Source organism: Caretta caretta, chromosome 12 (assembly GCF_965140235.1).
Source record: "Caretta caretta isolate rCarCar2 chromosome 12, rCarCar1.hap1, whole genome shotgun sequence".
NCBI lineage: Eukaryota > Metazoa > Chordata > Testudines > Cheloniidae > Caretta > Caretta caretta.
This window is the reverse complement of record NC_134217.1, coordinates 31929475-31948087: the sequence shown is the minus strand read 5'-3', so window position 1 is coordinate 31948087 and position 18613 is coordinate 31929475. Positions and strand designations below refer to the sequence as shown.

General features: G+C 41.1%; 1 protein-coding gene across 3 annotated transcripts in view; it reads left to right on the top strand.

Moving 5' to 3' along the window:
- Positions 1–18613, top strand: part of MAF (MAF bZIP transcription factor) — a 245510-nt gene that overhangs the window by 4871 nt on the left and 222026 nt on the right. For 2 of the 3 annotated variants that reach the window (XM_048817039.2, XM_075118434.1), the window contains exon 2: positions 7760–7830. In XM_048817039.2, coding sequence (XP_048672996.1) covers positions 7760–7793 — 34 coding nt within the window. In that variant the 3' untranslated portion in view covers positions 7794–7830. Of the gene's footprint in view, positions 1–7759; positions 7831–9705; positions 9723–18613 lie in introns of those variants that run through there. The other variant, XM_075118435.1, reaches the window with a different exon arrangement.

Below are 18613 nucleotides of genomic sequence, written 5' to 3'. Positions count from 1 at the left end.
CATGCTCTGCTCAGGAAGGCCGAGTTTCCCTTAAAACACAACAGGTTGTGTCAACAGTCACATCAAGGGGGGAATTCAAGCATTGATTTCTGAGTGAATCAGCTCCCATTAAAGTCAATGGCAAATAAATAAATCTCTGACTTCAGTGGTAGCAGAATGGGTCCCTTCAATGGGAGACTTTTATGGAGCTTTGGAACTGGTCCCTGGTGTTAACCAATTCTGTTCTATATTCACCCTTCCTCCTGAACATGAAGTCAATGGAGTGCCCTTTAGCATTTGACCTTCTGTTACACCACAATTTGAGTAATGGTTCAAGCTCCATATTCTGGTTAATTGGAGTTTCATATTCTAGTTAATATGTAATCTGAGGGTAAACTGGCTGCTATTGGCTGATTAGAAAATTATCTGCTCTCATAAAGATAGCAACTTTTTCTCCTGCTTTAAATGTTTAAACCTCTATTAGTGCCCACATTTTTCATGGCGGTCACTTAGGGACTGAATTATTCCAAAGAATTCACAAGTATTGATATTTTCAGTAAACTGATAAGCACCTTACATTTAAAATTACCTTCTAAACTAATACACTGCAGCTAGTTTCTCAGGCACAGATGCAGAGCCCCTCTTATGTGCAATCAATTTGTGGCACAACATTAACCCTCTTAATACAACAGATCTCATAGTTTAGTAACGTGAAAAGGTGTAAGCAGTTACTAGGTTTACAATAGTATTTTGAGGCCAAGAAGAGGTGATAGAGCAAATGAAACATTGCTCTTTCTGGGTTTTGCTTGGTTGGTTTTAGTATACCCACAGTATAGGTAAAGGTTTTATGAACTGAGCTAAGAAAAGCCTTCCAAGAAATAGATTGTCAGAGGGAAAAATACTCTGTACACACTCCAACGAGAAAAGGCTTGTCTTTTTCGTTGTCCATGAACCTAACATATCAGTCTTTACTTCAGACTTAAAATGCATTGTCTTCCTTAGGCTGTATCTGAATCTCTGTCTGAAATACTGTTAGATTGCAACTAAAGAAAAAAAAACCCACTACAAGGCAGTTTTAATAACCACTAAAGCAAACCATCTATTGGGGTTCTGTATGAATTTAAGGGGAGATCACACCTTTCTAGCAGAACTGCTTGCTGAGAACAAATTGGAACAGATCTGCTCTGAATAACCTATATTCATTAATCACCCCTTGCTTGGAGCATTCCGGCCTGTATCCTGCTAAGCCTCTCACTAAACTCAGTGGTAAAATTCCCATTGATTTGAATGGGGAGCAGGAGTCTGTACCCTTTACTCACTTCTCACTTATGTAAATCTCTTACTGAAGTCAGTGGAAGCTTTGCCTGAGTAAGAAGATATGGCCCCATATGTCACAAGAGAGAGTTAGTTCTTACTCTCTACATCGCTAACAGTGTCCCATTTCTGCCATCGCCCTATGGTTCTTTCTCATTTATTAGCTACATTGCAAAGAATGTTCATTAAGATGTGCACAAAAGAGGCGACCCTTTGCTCAGTCTGAAATATGGTTCAGAGTGTGATACAACCTCCCCCCCCCCCACTCTTAAGCTTTTTTCTAAAATGTAGCATAACCCCATTCCTAACATCAAGGGCTCGGCTTAGTGGAGTGAAATATTTTTGTGTTTGTACTACAGTATTCTTCCTGCCTCCCCACATAGGATCACATCTGAAAAGGGGAAAATAGTCCTAGCCACCTGAGTGTATTTTTCTTTAACAACTCTTTGCAATGGCAACTGTGCTGTTTGCTCATTTTGTTCAGCAACAGTAAAAATACGTGGCTTTACTTATTAGAAAGGCTTCTACTTCCTTTTTTTTATTTACCCCACAATAAAAGCTCTTCTTTAAAAACAAATCCTCACTAATAATAGTAGCAGCAAATTTTAAGTTTACAAATGGATGTCCCCGTCCCCTCCCCCATTTTTTTTTCCTTTTGGACTAACTTTGGCACAGCTGCTTCATTTCCCTGTATTCCCCGCGCCCCGCAGTATGTAAGAAGTTCTTGAGCAAGAATCATTCATAATTTTTAATACCAATTTCTCTGACATAATATCAGGCACACAGTTCTGCTGCTTCCTGGATTTAGGGAGGAAATGATGCATATATCAGAATTATCTGTTCAGATGCCAGAACCACATTGGTGTCATTTCAGCATGTGCAGCTTTGAAAGGAAATCCTCTGTATTTATTACTAAGATCATCATCTGAACTAAATGGACTCACTGTTTCTGACACCTGTTCAGATGACTGGATTTAAAAATTCCACATACAAAAATACTTTTTTCAGTAGTGAAGGTTTTAAATAAACATTTTCTCCTTTAAAATCACTAATGTCATGTTGTCAGTAGATACCTTAAAACATGTAAATTCCAGTTGTTGCTGTGGCAAATGTAATATATTTTGCCTGCTTAACACATCTTTCCACACACTCAGGTTGTCTGTATCCACATGTATCTATTTTAAGTGCACATCTTGTTGTAAATAGCACAAGCTAGTACAACAGGACACAAAAAGGTGGGAGGTTCTTTAAAGAACTAATTTTTTCAGAGACACAGTTGAGCATTCATGCACTACAGTTTTAGCACTTTCTAATGAATTTAGCAGGCTCAGTGGATGCAAATCAGTAGATGTTAATGCTGTACACTCCACAGCATCTGTTACTGTAGGACAGTTAGTGTAGATTCGAATTGGTGGTGGAGGAGGACCAAAAATAAAGCTTACCACTCTTGGGGGGGGGGGGGGGGTGACTGCACTCAGATTTGTGAGTTCAAGACCAGAGCAATGCAAAATATTCCAAGATGAAAGCGATCAATGCCAGCGCTAAGTAACACAGGCAGGGGTAGATGGGTGTGTTGATAGTTACAGCTAATCAGTTAAACTCCTACTATAGTCACCATCACCTTGATCTGAATCTATAATTTGGCGGTGTGCTTGAGGGCTGCTTGTTAATTGATCGCGGATTACTCACCGAAATTATGAGTTTCCAGCGTGCTGTGCCCTTTCTGGTCGTCAACTCTAAAACAGTGCAATTTCTTACACTGCAGTAAAATACTTTAGGCCTGTAGTTTTGGCAGAGTGAGTTTTCGGATGGAGATTGCCCTGCCTGCATAAGCGCTTGATTTTAAGTACTGTATACTTTGACGTGTTTTCCTTTTAAATACATATCCACCAGACATCGTTCATGGAAGGAATAGAAGACAGAGCAGAAGTTTGCTAGAAGCCTTGTTTCCACAGGCATAGAGCAAGAGACAAATCAAGCAGTGTCTAAAGTTTCCAGCGGGGTGAGAGGGTGAAGTGTCACTGATGGCCTCTCAATTGTTAATTTATTAGGAAGTACAGTCCCGAAAAATGTTCTCTGCAGCTCTCCCCCTTTAAAACAAAATGTTAATGGTTGTGTATGGAGGCGTAAGGGGGCTCAACACCCTATTTCAATGCGTGATCTGGCCAACTGTTCCGCTCCCTCCTGCCTCGGTTTTCAGTGTCAAACAAGCGTCCTTGAAGCCTCGGTTTTGTCAGGCAGACCAGCAATACACATTCATTTCCCAGGCTTGAACTCGCCAGAATTTGGATCTACAGTCACACCCCAGCCAGCTGCAGAATGGCAAAGATGTTTGTTCCCTTTTGGCTTCTTAAATCCAGGCTGGGGGGTTATTCAAAATAAAGACATGAAACTCCCCAAACAAAAAGAATAAACTCCCCCTCCCCAAGAAAATCTCTAGCACTCAAATAACCCCTCCCCACATTTCTCCCGCATAAACTCTTTGCTTCCAAAGTATATTGGGCGTTCCTGACGTTGGGTTTTCAGTGTAACCATCGGCCGGCGGGTTGATGCGTATCAATAGTTGTGTTATGACTCGGAATGTTCCTGGAAATGAAATACCTGCTCTGAATCCGCTTAAATAGCATCCTGTTGACATGAACCCGCAAATCCCAAACACTGTCCCCTGTACCGCTGAGGCTGCAATGTGGGGTACTGAAGCGAAGGGCAGGGCGATTAAGAAACTACGTCTGAGACCACGCGGGTTATAAGTGGATGTCTCCTGTTTCGGTCCTTTCCCTTCCACTTTATTATGTAAATGAGAACCCGCGTGGCTAGATCGGCTGTGTAAATGTGTTCCGGTCTGCGTCTCCGTTTCCGATCAGGAGAGGTCATTCCCTCGGGAACCGGGCTGAGGGAGGAACCAGCATTTGTGTATTTCCCCCGGGTACTGTCAGGGCTCAGGCGAGACAGAAACGTGACCATTAAGGGCCCGATCCTGCTCCCACTCAACTCAAATAGGGGACGTGGGGGGAGTTCCCATGGACGGGGCCAAGGCATTTCAAGGGACTACGGACGGCGTCTGTCAGCCCCCCCCCCCCCCCATGGCCTGCCCAAAGGGCGCCGACCCGGGCGCCTTCCCCCGCCGAGGGCAGCCTGTGTCCCTTCCCAGGAACACAGAGCCACCGCGGCGCATCGCTTGGACCAGCCAAGCCGAGCCGAACCGAGCCGTTCCGCCCTCCTAGCCCAGCGCTGGGGCAGGCGCGGGGCGGAAAGCAGGTGGCCCCGCGCAGGGGCAAGGGCCCGGGGCTGGCCGCTAGCCCCGACCCTCCCCGAGCGCCCGAGGACGGGCCCAGCGCGGCTGCGGTTCCCGGCACGTGTTCGCCCCTGTAAAAAGCCGCTTCGAGTCCGAGGGGCGGGGAAGCGGCTCCGTTCTGCCGGGGGTTTGCCCACAACTTCGTGGGGACGAGCCCTGGCCCAGCCGGGGGCGTTAACGCGAAGTGCCCCCTAGGGGGCAAATGGGCAGGGGCCAGGCCCCCCCCTTTCCCAGCGGGGGAGCCAAGGGGCTACCTGCCAAGGAGGCGACCCAGACCAGAAGCGTTGGGGCAGGGGGACCCCCATGGCCACCATGAGCCTAGCCAAGGAAGGGGGCCCCTGGGCTGGTACCTCTCAGCGCTGCCCCAGGAACTGGGGGGCGGGGGGGTCTGTGTCTGGGCAGCCGGGCTCACCCCAGCAGGGGCTTGTGCTAGCAAACAGGCCAGGCGGCTCACACCTCCCCAACCACAGCCAAGGGGGCTCTCGGGCGGCCCAGCCTGGCTGTGTTACTGCAGCGGGCCGGAGGGGAGGGAGGCCGCTGCTTTTGTGTGCTGTCTAAATTCAATTCCTGAAGGATCCATCCATCCGTCCAAAGCTTAGCGCCGGTGTGTCGTGCAGGCGGCCTTCCGCTGACTGATCATCCCTTAGGTACGTTCCTGGAGCCAGCGGTGCTGGGATTTTATTTGGATTCGGCCCCTTTTGCCTTTTCTGTCTGATAACCTGGGCTCACTTAAACCTAATCCAAAGCCCAGTGAAGTCAATGGGAGTCTTTCAGTTAGGTTTGGGATCAGAGCCTTGGTGGCTGGGGGAGATGGGGGTGGGGGAGGTTTGGGCTGCATGCTTTGTAAATCATTTGCAGTTGGGAGAAGAGCAGTTTTCCAAATCCAGCTGATTTTCTCTCTGTCTCTCTCGGAGATAGAGTTTAATGCTCCATTTTAACACAGGCTGATTAACCTACCTGGACCAGAACCTTCCCTTTCACTGATTTTTAAAAGTAGAAATTTAAAAGATCTTGGAAACTACAGTAACTTTAAAGAGTGGGTTTTGTGTGTGGGTATCAGCTCCTAAAGTTGTGGTATTCTCTAAAAAGAGTCCCAGGTTTCTCAAACATTTGAGGCCCTTGCAATGAAACATTGGCAGTGCTGAAAGGTAAGTAACCCTGAAACAAAAAAGATCCAGTTCCTTTCCCTGCCCGTCCCCCACCCCCAACTGCTTCCTAATTCACTGATGAAAGTACTGTAATACATAAGAAGCCAGGCCAGAGTTTGCAATACATTTCACTGTTTTGCAATATAGGATGAACAAACAGACTTCACTTTTGACAAGAGACCTACTGCAGAGTCACTTTGGAGACAGGAATAATATAAGATTAAATCTGCTTAAAATTGTATATTCATGCCACACCACATTCCGTCTCTAAACTGAGCACAGTCTTTCAGCAGCCTTTATTGTAAAATCCTTTTTAACAGACCGCATTATAGAGGAGCAAATTTATTAAATGATAACTCTCCTGAACCAACTTTGTCAAATTAAAAGAAGAAGAAAAAGAAGTGTTATCAGCCGTGTTAAATTAATAAATCTGCTTAGCCTCTCCAGGCTGTTTCAGTGCTACATTTCTTGGAAACTCTTTTTATTAATACCTGATCTTCAAATAAACCTGTTAAATGATTCTGTGCACTGTGCCTGTGAGAGATGTGTCCACTCTGTTTCAGGTCTCCTTTGAATTGATTGAACTATTGTGGTTCTAGATAAGGGATAGCCTCATCAAAGACTAAAGATAATAGAGCAGGCTGACCACAACACTTTTTTGGATGGTCTTCAGGTGTGAGAATTGAATACTTATTCCTCCCAACTAAATGCATTAATAACAGGATGGATTCATCAATTGGCATGAGAGCAGAAGTCATCTTGAGGAAAATTACACCAAAGGTCTAAAAAGTGATCTGCTTTAAGAGATCCTGGGCAGGATGCCAAATAATACATATAATGAGACACTGTCCCTTTTCTCCAAAAATAACAGACAGGATCAACAAGATTGTTAGGGAGGCAAAGGAGCTGTCTTGAAAAGCCTTCATCAGCCACAATGCTTTGCTATGAACATATATGTGGGCATTTACATGATCTGATTGAAACATTTCTGAATAAACATGATCTAATGTAAAATTTCCCACTACAAGGAAACATTGTTTTAAGTGGCATGCTTGAAAATATTTAAATACGCCATTCTATTCAGTTTGATGCTGAAAGTGATCTTTACATTGTGGAATAATAATTTAGTTGGCACAAATTGTACAGCTGATTTTTTTTTAAAGCTGCAGAGCTATTTTGCAATCAAAATGCCAGATAAACCCATAGATAGTCTTGCTTTTTTTTTCAATCTTAAATCAGATATGCAATTTTTTCTTGCTATGTTTATGTTATGCTATGACAATACATTGATGTAGCTGCAGCTATACTTCCCGCAGAATACTTATTCTGTATAAGTATACATAGTGTATATATAGTCCAATGGAGAAAGTTAGATGTAACAAACATAACAAAATACCCATATTTAAAGAGCATAGATTGACTCACTGGTTTATCTCACTTATTGTACAAAGATTCATTGTAACTGTGTTGAATCTTTTAAAATTAGATTTTAAATATATTTTGACAGTCTGAACTTGTATAGTGTGAGTAACCGTAGGGAGAAATGACAGCTCTGGTTTTGTTATTAAACTGCTGTCTGGAAAATAATGGACTATGTACAGAAATTGGTAATTATTTTGCCAGTTACATTAGCACAGCTAATAATAATAAAAAAAATTATTTAAGAAAACTATAGGAAGCTAAATGCTTTCAACTATTGTAGTTTGATATTCACTGTCAAGACAAAAATTGTATTTTTGTTTTACTAAGATAATAGTGCTATCACTAAGATCCTCGTGTTATTAATGCGAATAAAGGCCAGGCATGCTATTTAAAAATTGTTTCATTTTACACAGTGTTCCATTAAGTTCATCAGCACTAGAATACCGTTAATAAATAATACAGAAGACTTTCTGAAATTAAATTAGCATTCAATCAGAACAGTTCTGCTCTGTACAATATCAGTAAAAGTGACATATTTTAGAGTGTTTTAAATTTCTTTATTAATTATGTTTTGTTTATTTTAATATATTTACTAAATTAGGTACCCAAGAGAATCTTCTACATCGGTGATGTGAAAATGCCTGTTGCCTGAAGTTAAAAAAAAAAAAAAAGGTACATTTTGATTTTCATTTGCATACTTGAGTAAGAGTTTTTGTTTTGTTTTGTTTGACTGTTAATATGGAGCTTACTTAATAACCGATGGACGTTAGATTGGGCTCATATTCAGGTGTGTAAAAGTGACCTGGGCAATGTGAATGTTTTCTACTTTTGTTTACCAAGCATGTCTCCTATGTAGCATAATCTATATTTTATTCCTTGCGAACATCTTCTTTTTTTGTCTTCAAATCCTGGCATTCAGAAACGAGCTATGGTGGTTAAGTATGAGACTGCAGAAGATCTGTCTCAAATCTGGATGAAAATGATAGATGTCTGTATTATTTTATGTACATGCCCAGAATGTCCAATTGAATGAGAAGCATAATGCTGTCTTCCTCTCCCAAATCACATCTATTCAGTCTATCCCATTTACAGAATATACAATATTTAGGAAAATGAGAAGATCAAACTTTTATATACACACACACACACACACACACACACCTCGTAGATTCAGGCAGACATATGGTCCATGAGATCTGTTTATTATCAGGCTCAACTGTAAAAAAACACTAAGCAGTTTAAATGGGATTTTCAATTACAGAGATCCCTGTGTGAGTTTAATTATGAAATCTCATATTTTAGACAAGAATACAGCCTACGACACTTATATCAACAATTAAGAGGTGTTATTAAACAAAACACTGTTCATTTTTATTAGCTCGTGCAACTGAGTTTTATTTTTATTTAAAATTTGGCTGTGTGGGGAAGGGGGGTTAATCCTGTAGAATTCACGTGAGTCAAACTCCCATTGATATTTGCAGGAGTTTTGCTTGGGTATAGGCTGCAGGATTGGGCCAGGGGAGAACTTCATAAGAGACACATTTTGTGACCTGATTCTCTTCTCAGTTTACCTGAGTTAGTGACGGGTGTAATCTCATTGATATCAGTAAAATTACAACTGATTTATAGTGTTGTAAGCGAGAAGAAAATCAGACCCCTAGTTTTATTATGGGTCCTTGCAGAGCATATTATGTTGCATCTATTGAATAGGCTTGAACAGGAATTTTAAACATAGTCAAGATACTTGTTTTCACTGTTCAGTGTACACTGTTCAGTGTATTGTCTATCAGCTCATTGCTAACAAGAGTTCTTTATTTTAAATAATCTGAGAGCAATCATTGCTAATTTTGTTCAGTTATCTATGGACATGTTTTTAAAAAGCCTTTAATTTAATGTATAATTGTAATAACAGGACTTTATAGGCACGATGTACCCTGGCCTGGAAAATAGACACAATAATTTCATTTACTTGTATATTTTTTTGTTGTCCTGTTAGGCATTGTTGAAAAAACAGATCCCGTTACTTTGAAACAAATATATATTGAGTCTAGGAAGTGTTAATGAACTTTTATGGCCAGGTTGAGATTGGACTGACCCCTATGGTAATATTTCATCTAAGGTTACTGTTGGGAGAGAAATCAAATTTCAGCTGTGAACATGATTGACAGGTAAATGCAAGAAAAAGAGAGACATCTGCTCAGATGGGGAATTTGGGAAGGAGAAGGACAGTTCAGGGAAGTTTCTCTGTGATATTAGGAATAATAAGCTTAGATATGAAAAGTCCAATACTTTGCACTCTCTGGAGGCTCACTTAGTTTATTCTCATAAAGTCAGTTTGGTTAAGGGAATTTAGTACTATAGGAGGATAGTAGTGGACAGTAGTCTCAGTGATCTCATTGCTAATTTGATTTCTTTGAAGGAATTATGTTATTTCTAGCATATTTGTAGCAATGCAGGCAATTGATATGGTGTGTGTAAATAAAGTCTATTGTAGCTGTTGATTAAGATACAATCACTATACAAACATCTCTTTTGGTATCTGTACAGGTAGTAAGATGATGGACCAAATAAATCCTCGGCATAATTCCACGCACTTTTTCCTGTGAAAGTCAGTGGGAGTTGGTTCATGTTCCTGATATATATCACTATATTAATAATGAAATTAAAATATCAGCATGGATATGAGGTGGTATTTTAAGCGATAATCCATATAAAGCAGGGGTGGGCAAACTTTTTGGTATGAGGGCCACATCTGGGTATAGAAATTGTATCACGGGCCATGAATGCTCACAAAATTAGGGGGTTGGGGTGTGGGAGCAGGTGAGGGCTTCGGCTGGGGGTGCGTGCTCTGGGGTGGGGCCAATAATGTGGAGTTCAGAGTGCGGGAGGGAGCTCCAAGCTGGGGTAGGTGGTTGGAGTGTGTGGGGGAGAGGATGAAGGCTCCAGCTGGGGGCACGGGCTCGGGGGTGGGGCTGGGGATGATGAGTTGTGGGGGGTGTAGAAGAGTGCTCTGGGCTGGGACCAAGGGATTTGGAGGGCGGGAGGGGGATCAGGACTGGGGCAGGGGGTTGAGGCGTGGGAGGGGGTCAGAGGTACAGGCTCCAGGCAGCGCTTACCTCAAGCAGCTCCCAGAAGGAGCAGCATGTCCCTTCTCCGGCTCCTATGCGGAGCCACAGCCAGGAGGCTCTGCACGCTGCCCCATCTGCAGGCGCTGCCCATGCAGCTCCCATTGGCCATGGTTCCCAGCCAATGGGAACTGCGGGGGCTGCGCTTGGGGTAGGGGCACCGTGCAGAGCCCCTGGCTGCCCATACTCATAGGAGCCGCAGCGGGTACATGCCGCCGCTTCCGGGAGCTGTGTGGAGCCATGGCATGTGCGGACCTGGAGCGCTGGAGTGGGGCAAGCCCCCGACCTTGCTCCCCGGCGGGAGCTCAAGGGCCGGATTAAAATGTCTGAAGGGCCGGACTGGATGTGGCCTCCAGGCCGTAGTTTGCCCACCCCGATATAAAGCCTCTAGTGATGTTAGTGTGGGTCTTGTGCAAGATTGAAGGCTGGTATATGGCCCTAAACATTCTTTCCCAATGTATTTGTTACACTGTCCAACCTTTCCTGTTAATTTTAAAGCATTCCACTTTCTAGCATAAGGGAGTCAACAGCCAGGAGCAAAATGCCACAGCAAGGGCCAAATTATGCCCTGTGATATGTGTCTCCATTGCCTTTGAGGTCAGTGGGATTTTAATGCTATTTGTGTGAAGGCCAAATTTGGTTCTTCTTACACAGACGGTAATATAATGTTTCTGTTCCCCTTAAAGGTGAACGGCCAGAGCAAATCTAATTGTTTTATGGACATTACAGTTTATAATGGCCTCATAATATTTTTTTTTCCAAAATAAAGGAGTTCTTTTTGTTTATTTTTGGAGGATTACCTTAGTCATTTTGGGAGGGCTGCATTGATGGTAACTCAGTAGCGTGGAACCGAAACTGCAACTCATCTGCCTCTCTTCGGAGGAGGAAGAGATAGTGGGTGAAATCCTGACCCCGTGAAGTCAATGACAAAACTCTCACAGACTTCCTGGGGCCAGAATTTCAGCCGGTGTGTTTAAGGGCTGTTTAGGCAGGAAGCTATTCTGGTATAAGGAAAGGTGTGAATGCACACTTATATAACTCCCCATATGGAGACTCTTATTTTGGAATAAAAGTGACTTTTTCCAGTTTGGTTAAGGTTGTTTTGAAGATGGTTTAAACTATACTAGAAAAAGCTGCTCTTATTTCAGAAGAAGAGTGTCCACAGGGAAAGTTATACCAGTGTAACTCTCTTGGTATAATTATACAGGTGTAGTTTTGCCATTGAATTTCCCTATGTAGACAAGCCCTAAAGTTAAGGTAAGGATAAGGAGAAGTAGAGAACACACACACGTTTCCTTTCCCTTTTGCAGTTTACCATTAAGAACTTTCATGCAAGGAAAAACTTTTAAATAAAGCAGGCTTAAAATATAAATCCATTCACCCTTTCACTTGATTTTTTTTTTTTTAGGATTTTCTCCTTGTTCCCACACATAATTATTACAAAGATGTGCTTGCACAGGAACTTGCTTTTTACCCCTCTTTGTTCCTGTCCAGCGTTAGTCTGCATTGAAGTCAGAATGTAGGATATGACTTCAACATTCACTTTCATGGCAGCAGACTGTGATGTCACTAACTCTGGATGATGACTTCAGCAGAGACAGTAGAAGGCTGGGTCTTAAACACACAAGTTCTTTTCTAGGGCTAAATGTCTGATATATTGGAAAGGGAATATAGGCAATAAATAACCAGCTAAATTTCTGTGTGTATCAATGAGCTCTATTTGAGTTTTCAGTGGTGTGTAAGTACCCCTTTACAAATTGATTTCATTTTATTAAATTCTAAATTATGCATAAAACTTCTGTGGCATATTATTGGTCAAGTTCCCTTCGAAGTTAATAGAAGCCATGTATGTGCACATGTAGCCAAGCTAGGCCTTTTTTTATATTAGGCCTGTTTCAAATGGAAGGTATTTTGCTATGTTAGCCAAGAGAATGGGAGCAAAACCCATTTGAAGATGGTTTAAACTACATTAGAAAAAGCTGCTCTTACAATTTACAGGGTGTCTTACAGAAATTCTAGGTAAAACAAGTTTTATACACAATGAAAGTGTAAACTTAATAAATAGTGTAAAATCCTATCTCTTCATCTCGTCTGTATTCATTTGAAGAGAGAGTGAAAATAGCTTGTGTCCTTATGATCAAAGAAAGAAAAGGAGTACTTGTGGCACTTTAGAGACTAACCAAGGTGCCACAAGTACTCCTTTTCTTTTTGCGAATACAGACTAACACGGCTGTTCCTCTGAAACCTATGATCAAAGAACAGACCTTTTTATCACTGACAGCCTAATCTGGCAGTTGTTACTCAGGCAAAACTCCCATCAAAGTCAGTTTATTAGTTTTGCTTGAGTTTAAAACAATTAAGACCTGATACATCTTTGCACTAGTGTGATTTCTGCTGTTGTTTAGTTCTAACATAGAATTTTAGTTTAAGTGCTAATAGATACAGTCTTTCTCTGGATTTTCAGTGTTTGTCATTTACCAAATGATCTACACTTTTTAAATATATAGTTCACATTGATCAGAGACTGAAAAAGTAGCTCTTTAATGTGCAATATGGCTTATGGCTCCAAAAGGTGCAGTGCTTAGAAAAGGGGACAGTTTTAGTCTAACCACTGTAGACTCGCTGTGAGAACTTAGTCAAATCAATTGATCCCTTATGTAGCAAGGTACTTAAGCACTTGCCTAGCTTTAAGCATGAGTAGTCAGTTCCATTGGCTTCATTTAAATATGTATTGCCTTTGATCTTTGTATACCTCACTTTACCTAGCTATAAAATTACGTTATTAATTCTTACCTTACAGGGGTGTTAGGAGAATTAAGAAATATTTGTAAAGCTCCCTGATGCCTTCTGCTGAAAGGTGGTTTATGTAAATATCTTGTTAGTAGTAGTGGTGTAGCTGTGTTGGTCCCAGAATATTAGAGAGACAAGGTGGGTGAGGTAATAGCTTTTATGGGATCAACAGAAAAAATGGTGTATGCCAGTTTTTGTCCTCCACATTTACTTCCTTTTTTTTTTCTGTTTACTAATTTTTTCCTTCCTTTGTTTTAACCCATGAGAAGCTTGTCTCTGTCATTAACCAGAAGTTGGTCCAATAAAAGATATTACCTCACCCACCTTGTCTCTCTAATATGCTGGGACCAATACGGCTACAACAACACTGCATATATAAATATCTGTTATTTATATTTGTTTTGTGTCCTTATTTCATCACTTTGGGTGAGGAATATAAATGACAGGTATTTAGATACAACGGTTCTAACTGCTCATCATTTACGTTCCACAGCAACTCTTAAAACAGGACTTAAATGGTTTGTAGGACTTGTCCATGCCCTCTGCCCAGATGTGAATTTCATCCCCTGAACAAAGTGGGAGGTTTGGGTACCCAATTAAATACAGGGAGCAGGCCCTCAAATAGCAAGGAGTTTTCTGAAAGGCAGACCCAAACTGTTTTTTTTTTTTCAAATCATAGAATCATAGAATATCAGGGTTGGAAGGGACCTCAGGAGGTCATCTAGTCCAACCCCCTGCTCAAAGCAGGACCAATCCCCAACTAAATCATCTTAAATATAACATGACTCATTACCTTAAGCAAAATGATATGTCCTTGAAAACCCTTCATTACTGGTTCACTGGCTCACACATGCACACGCTCACAAACCAGCTGCCAAGACCTATGGCGGTCAGGCTGCCTTGTTCATTTCCCCGCCCCCTTGTCGATGCCATTACATTAGTTCCCAAAGTTTAAGCCATTTTCGCTCACCAGTTGTGCAGCTTTATTTTTGTCTATCAAAATTATTACTATTGTTTTTTCCCCCGCCCTGCTTTCTTCCCCAGATCCAATAATGGAATCTTCAGCTATGAATTTGCTAACCATAAAGATTTTTGCTTGAACTGTTTTCAAAATGCTGTGGTAAAAATAATAATAATAATAAGCCTGTGAACAACATGCTGTGCCACTTTCTCAAGCATTGCACATCTATGGGAAAGATAATAAAGATATTAGCACTCATATAATTTCAGATAGGAAATGAAACCAGACATGAAAGAGACACTAGCTCCAGCTGTTGAGTAGGAATCAAACTAGCTATGGGAATTACAGGTACTGTCACTGGAGACAGCCTGACTTCTGAGAAATGACCTCAGGTGTAGAAGCTTGCTGTGGCCCCTTGCAGATATTAACACCTAATTAACAATCTGCAAGAGCATCCTACAACTTAATCACCAGTGAGGTGAGCATGACAATCAGACAGAGTAGAAGGAATAGAAGAAGAGAAATGGTAATTTTTCCTCTGCACGCATCATCTAATAACCATGGTTATTCAGATGCGGCTAAATGCGATTTCCTTTTAGTCATTTCAGTCTATTGGAAGGCACAATATATTCATTTGCTAGCAGGTAGGGAGCGGAGGTGAGAATTGAATTGATCTGAGATACTCTGAAAAATTGACCTGGAGGTCATTCATAGTTTAAATTAGAAAAGGAGTACTTGTGGCACCTTAGAGACTAACCAATTTATTTGAGCATGAGCTTTCGTGAGCCACGGTATGCATCTGATGAAGTGAGCTGTTGCTCACGAAAGCTCATGCTCAAATAAATTGGTTAGTCTCTAAGGTGCCACAAGTACTCCTTTTCTTTTTGCAAAGACAGACTAACACGGCTGTTACTCTGAAACCCACAGTTTAAATTGGGAAGTGAGACCAAGTTTATTTCTTCTCCGTCTTCCTCTTGCACCATTTTTTGCTTCCAGACGTGTTATCTTGCATTGTGTAATTATTTAAACATACTCTGATTCCAAGTAACTTGTTCTCTCAAAGTTAATCAAAATAAAGAGACCTTTTGTTAGTGGTGATAAGTAGTTAAATAGCCGGTTTCATGTTATGAGGTAGTACTGTACTGAGTTATTGACGTCTTAGAATCTGACTCCCCAGGCCTTATGCGGGTGAGCAGCCAACAGTAAGGAAATCTGCTCCACCCTGGCACTATGGTGATGCAGTCACACCAGAGCAAACCCCAGCGGTGGAGCCGCTGCTGTGGCACAAAGCAGAGCTTCTGTTGGTCCAGCTTAATCAGGTTCCAGACCAAACTAAGAATTTCATTAATGCAGGGAGGGCCGAAAGCTGCAGGATTGGGTCCTTAAACGTGTTTTTGTTTTTGAGTATATAAGATCCTAAAAGAGCGAAGAGTGTTTGAAAACAGCCAGTAATAAAAATAGCTGTCATTCAGTTGGCAGGTATTAGACAACTCACATGTGTAAGGACTGCTCATGTGAGTATGGGTGTGTAGAACTTGCCTCTAAAATTTGGTATGCGAAATAAAAAGTGGAGTGGGGAAAATGGTGCATTCCCCTTGTTTTCCTCCACATTTACTACTTTTTTTCCTTACTTTGTTTTAACCAGGGCCATGAGAAGTATGGACAGGATTGGACCCCCCCATCTATCTATATACTCCAGTTTGAATACTAAGGGCCATTTGCTCTGCACACAGCACTCCCACATGTTTCTGGGCTTAGTGGGAATTCTGTGTTCATATCGCTTGGCCTCAGATTATATTGTAATAAGGCAAGAACACAACATTGAATATATTAACCACTCATCTTCCATAGAAACAGCCACATCCCATCAACTATCTCGTCCTTTCCTTTCAAACAACAGGAGATCCTCTCTACATTCACCATTCTGTTCATTCCATCATACTTTTTGGCTCTGTTTTTACATGTTGGCTGTATGCTAAAAATTTAACAGGACCATAATGTCAGCTGTACCAGATGAAAGGCGAGCAACATAAAAGTTGAAATATATTATTTATCTCGTAGTTTGCTTCTAGGATGCTCTTCCCCTTTTTGTTATTGCTAATGTTTTGCCCATGATGTTGAGCTCACTCTTCGAAAGCCTTTGTCCCCTCCAGACAAATATTCATATTAATGCAATCCATCAGCAGTTAACAAGTTCCAAAGCTCAGGCCTGTATTACATGTACATCCCAAACTCACATTGTTTCCAAAAGAAGGCTTGGGTGCACGAGAACTGCAGGATCAGACCCTGCAGTGGTCATTTTAGAGTTGGAGACTTTTTGGCCTAAGCACAAGAAATGCACTAGGTAGGCTAAAGAAGCAGCTCAGTTCATTTGTTCAGTGGGAGATTTGGTCATTCTCACCCAGTGCTGTGAGTTTCTGTAGAAGCAGGGGAGAATGTTGGTCTTTGCAGGGGGCCAGAAGCTAAAAAGAGAATTTATTTGGGACTTCCCCCTCCCCTCTCCCCCCCCCCCCCCCCCCGATGTGGCTCACTTATCTTACCCCACATTTTTTACCCTCTTGGCTTCCTTTGGCATTCTGCCTGAATAACAAATACAGGATCAGGCCAGCAATGTTGTTTAACCTTCATAAAAACCTTTTCCCCTCAAGATTCAGTGTAAAGCTCTGAAAGTTTTCTTTTCTGTCTACAGATGTTGCCGGTTTTACTTCCTGAGTTACAGGTTGAGATAAAGTAGAGAATCCGATTTTTGGGAAACTCCCCGGCCTTTTTCTTTATGCAACAGAAAAAAAAAAAGACCTTGGATTATTTTGGGGATTTTTTTTTAGCCTGCTGACAATTGTCAAATGTTCATTCTAGCAAAGCGCTGTTCGGAGGGAACAGCCTCACTGTACAGCCGACAGGAATAATTTGCAGTCCTCTTTAGAGCGCAGCTATTCGGAGAATGTGTCAGTTTACTATTTCTTTAAAATTTAATTGGGATCAGGCAATCCATGTGTCTCCAAACTTTTTGTCTGTTCAGGCTCTAGTAAAGCCATTTATAATTTATAATCAACGTTTGGTATCGTGAAACTAAACTGTAAAACAGACTTCAGGGTTCCAGTCATAAAATAAATATATGATAAATATTGCAATGAGGCTTGTGTAGCGCAGCTAACCACAGTACAGTGCATACTTATATATAGTTTGTTCCAAAGGTAAGAAAGATCTAAATAATAGATTACTGGGATGTGCTTTTTTCTCCTTTTTCTTTTTGGTACAATCAAATGCTAAGATGCATTTATAGCTTTAGTTATTATTTTAAATATAAAATGACGTATTAATTTATTAAACTCATTTATATAACCACGTTATTTTTATGTCTTTATTTATATTCTGTACTATTGAGCAAAACTGCATTCATCCTGGATTTTTCTGTCTGTTGACTGTAGTGAGCCTTTGCTTAGATTTTTTTTTTTCTTCCTAACAAGGCAGCTCATTTAGAAAGAAATGTTTATGTGAAGTGCTTGTCAGTTGGCATTTTTACTGGTGCGCTAACCCAAAGGTAAAATATAAAGGCACATCTTTCTCTTGCTGGCTTGTTGCTACTAGAAGGGTTCCTCCCTTGTTAGCTTGATAAATAATTTTACTAGCGGGAATCTGCTGAATTTTTATGCTTGCTGTCTATTTTCTGCTTGCTGCAAATAAATTCCTGCACTCAGAGGGCACTAAAACTCCAGACACATGGTATTTTCCCATTTTGTTGCTGGTTGCTTAAAATATTTCTTTCGTTGTGTGTTTTTAATGAAATCTTTAAAAAAGTAAAGAATAAAACTGCAAAACCTGTTTGTTTTCCTATTTCCAGATGAAGATTTTTAGCTTGCTTCTCATGTTTGACTGTATGTGTAGTGCCTTGACTTTAACGTGTTATCACAGGTGATCGAAATAAGCAGTCTTAAATCATTCATTGCTTCAACTACATAATGGTTTTCAAATTACAGTCAGGCATTATTTATTGGCAGGATCAGCCATTTAAGCATTACTTACCATTTTTAATATAACTTTTAGTTTCCCTGTTTGAGATCAAGAGAGGTAATTTGTGAAATAAATATAATTCTAGATCTGATAGGGAAAGCACCAAACAAGGATTCTAATGCATTGCAATGTTGAAATGCAGATGAAATAAATTAGTTTTTTTGTTTGTTTTTAAGCACCATTTTGCAGTTGTTGAAGCTTCATGAATTTTGGAATTTAATTTAAACAAACAGAACCTCCCTCCCCCATCCAGCAAAACATGGCTTCCTGATTTTTAGATGTTGCTCTGCTACTATTTTGCACTGGCTTTACAGAACTATCCTGTGCCGTAGCCTTTCGGTTTTTCAGGGCTTTGTGGAGTTTGCTGAGGTGACTGACTTGTGGAAGCTGGATTGGGCCTCAGATTTGGGATATTTTGGGGAAATCGATGGTTACATGGGGGAGGCAGAAGTGTCGAAGAGGTCAGACAGATAAATCAGAAGAAGTGCTGTAACTTTCACAAAAGAGCAGTTACAGGTGCGCACATCAGGTTTTTTTAAAAAACAGAGATGTTATTTAGATCTATCCT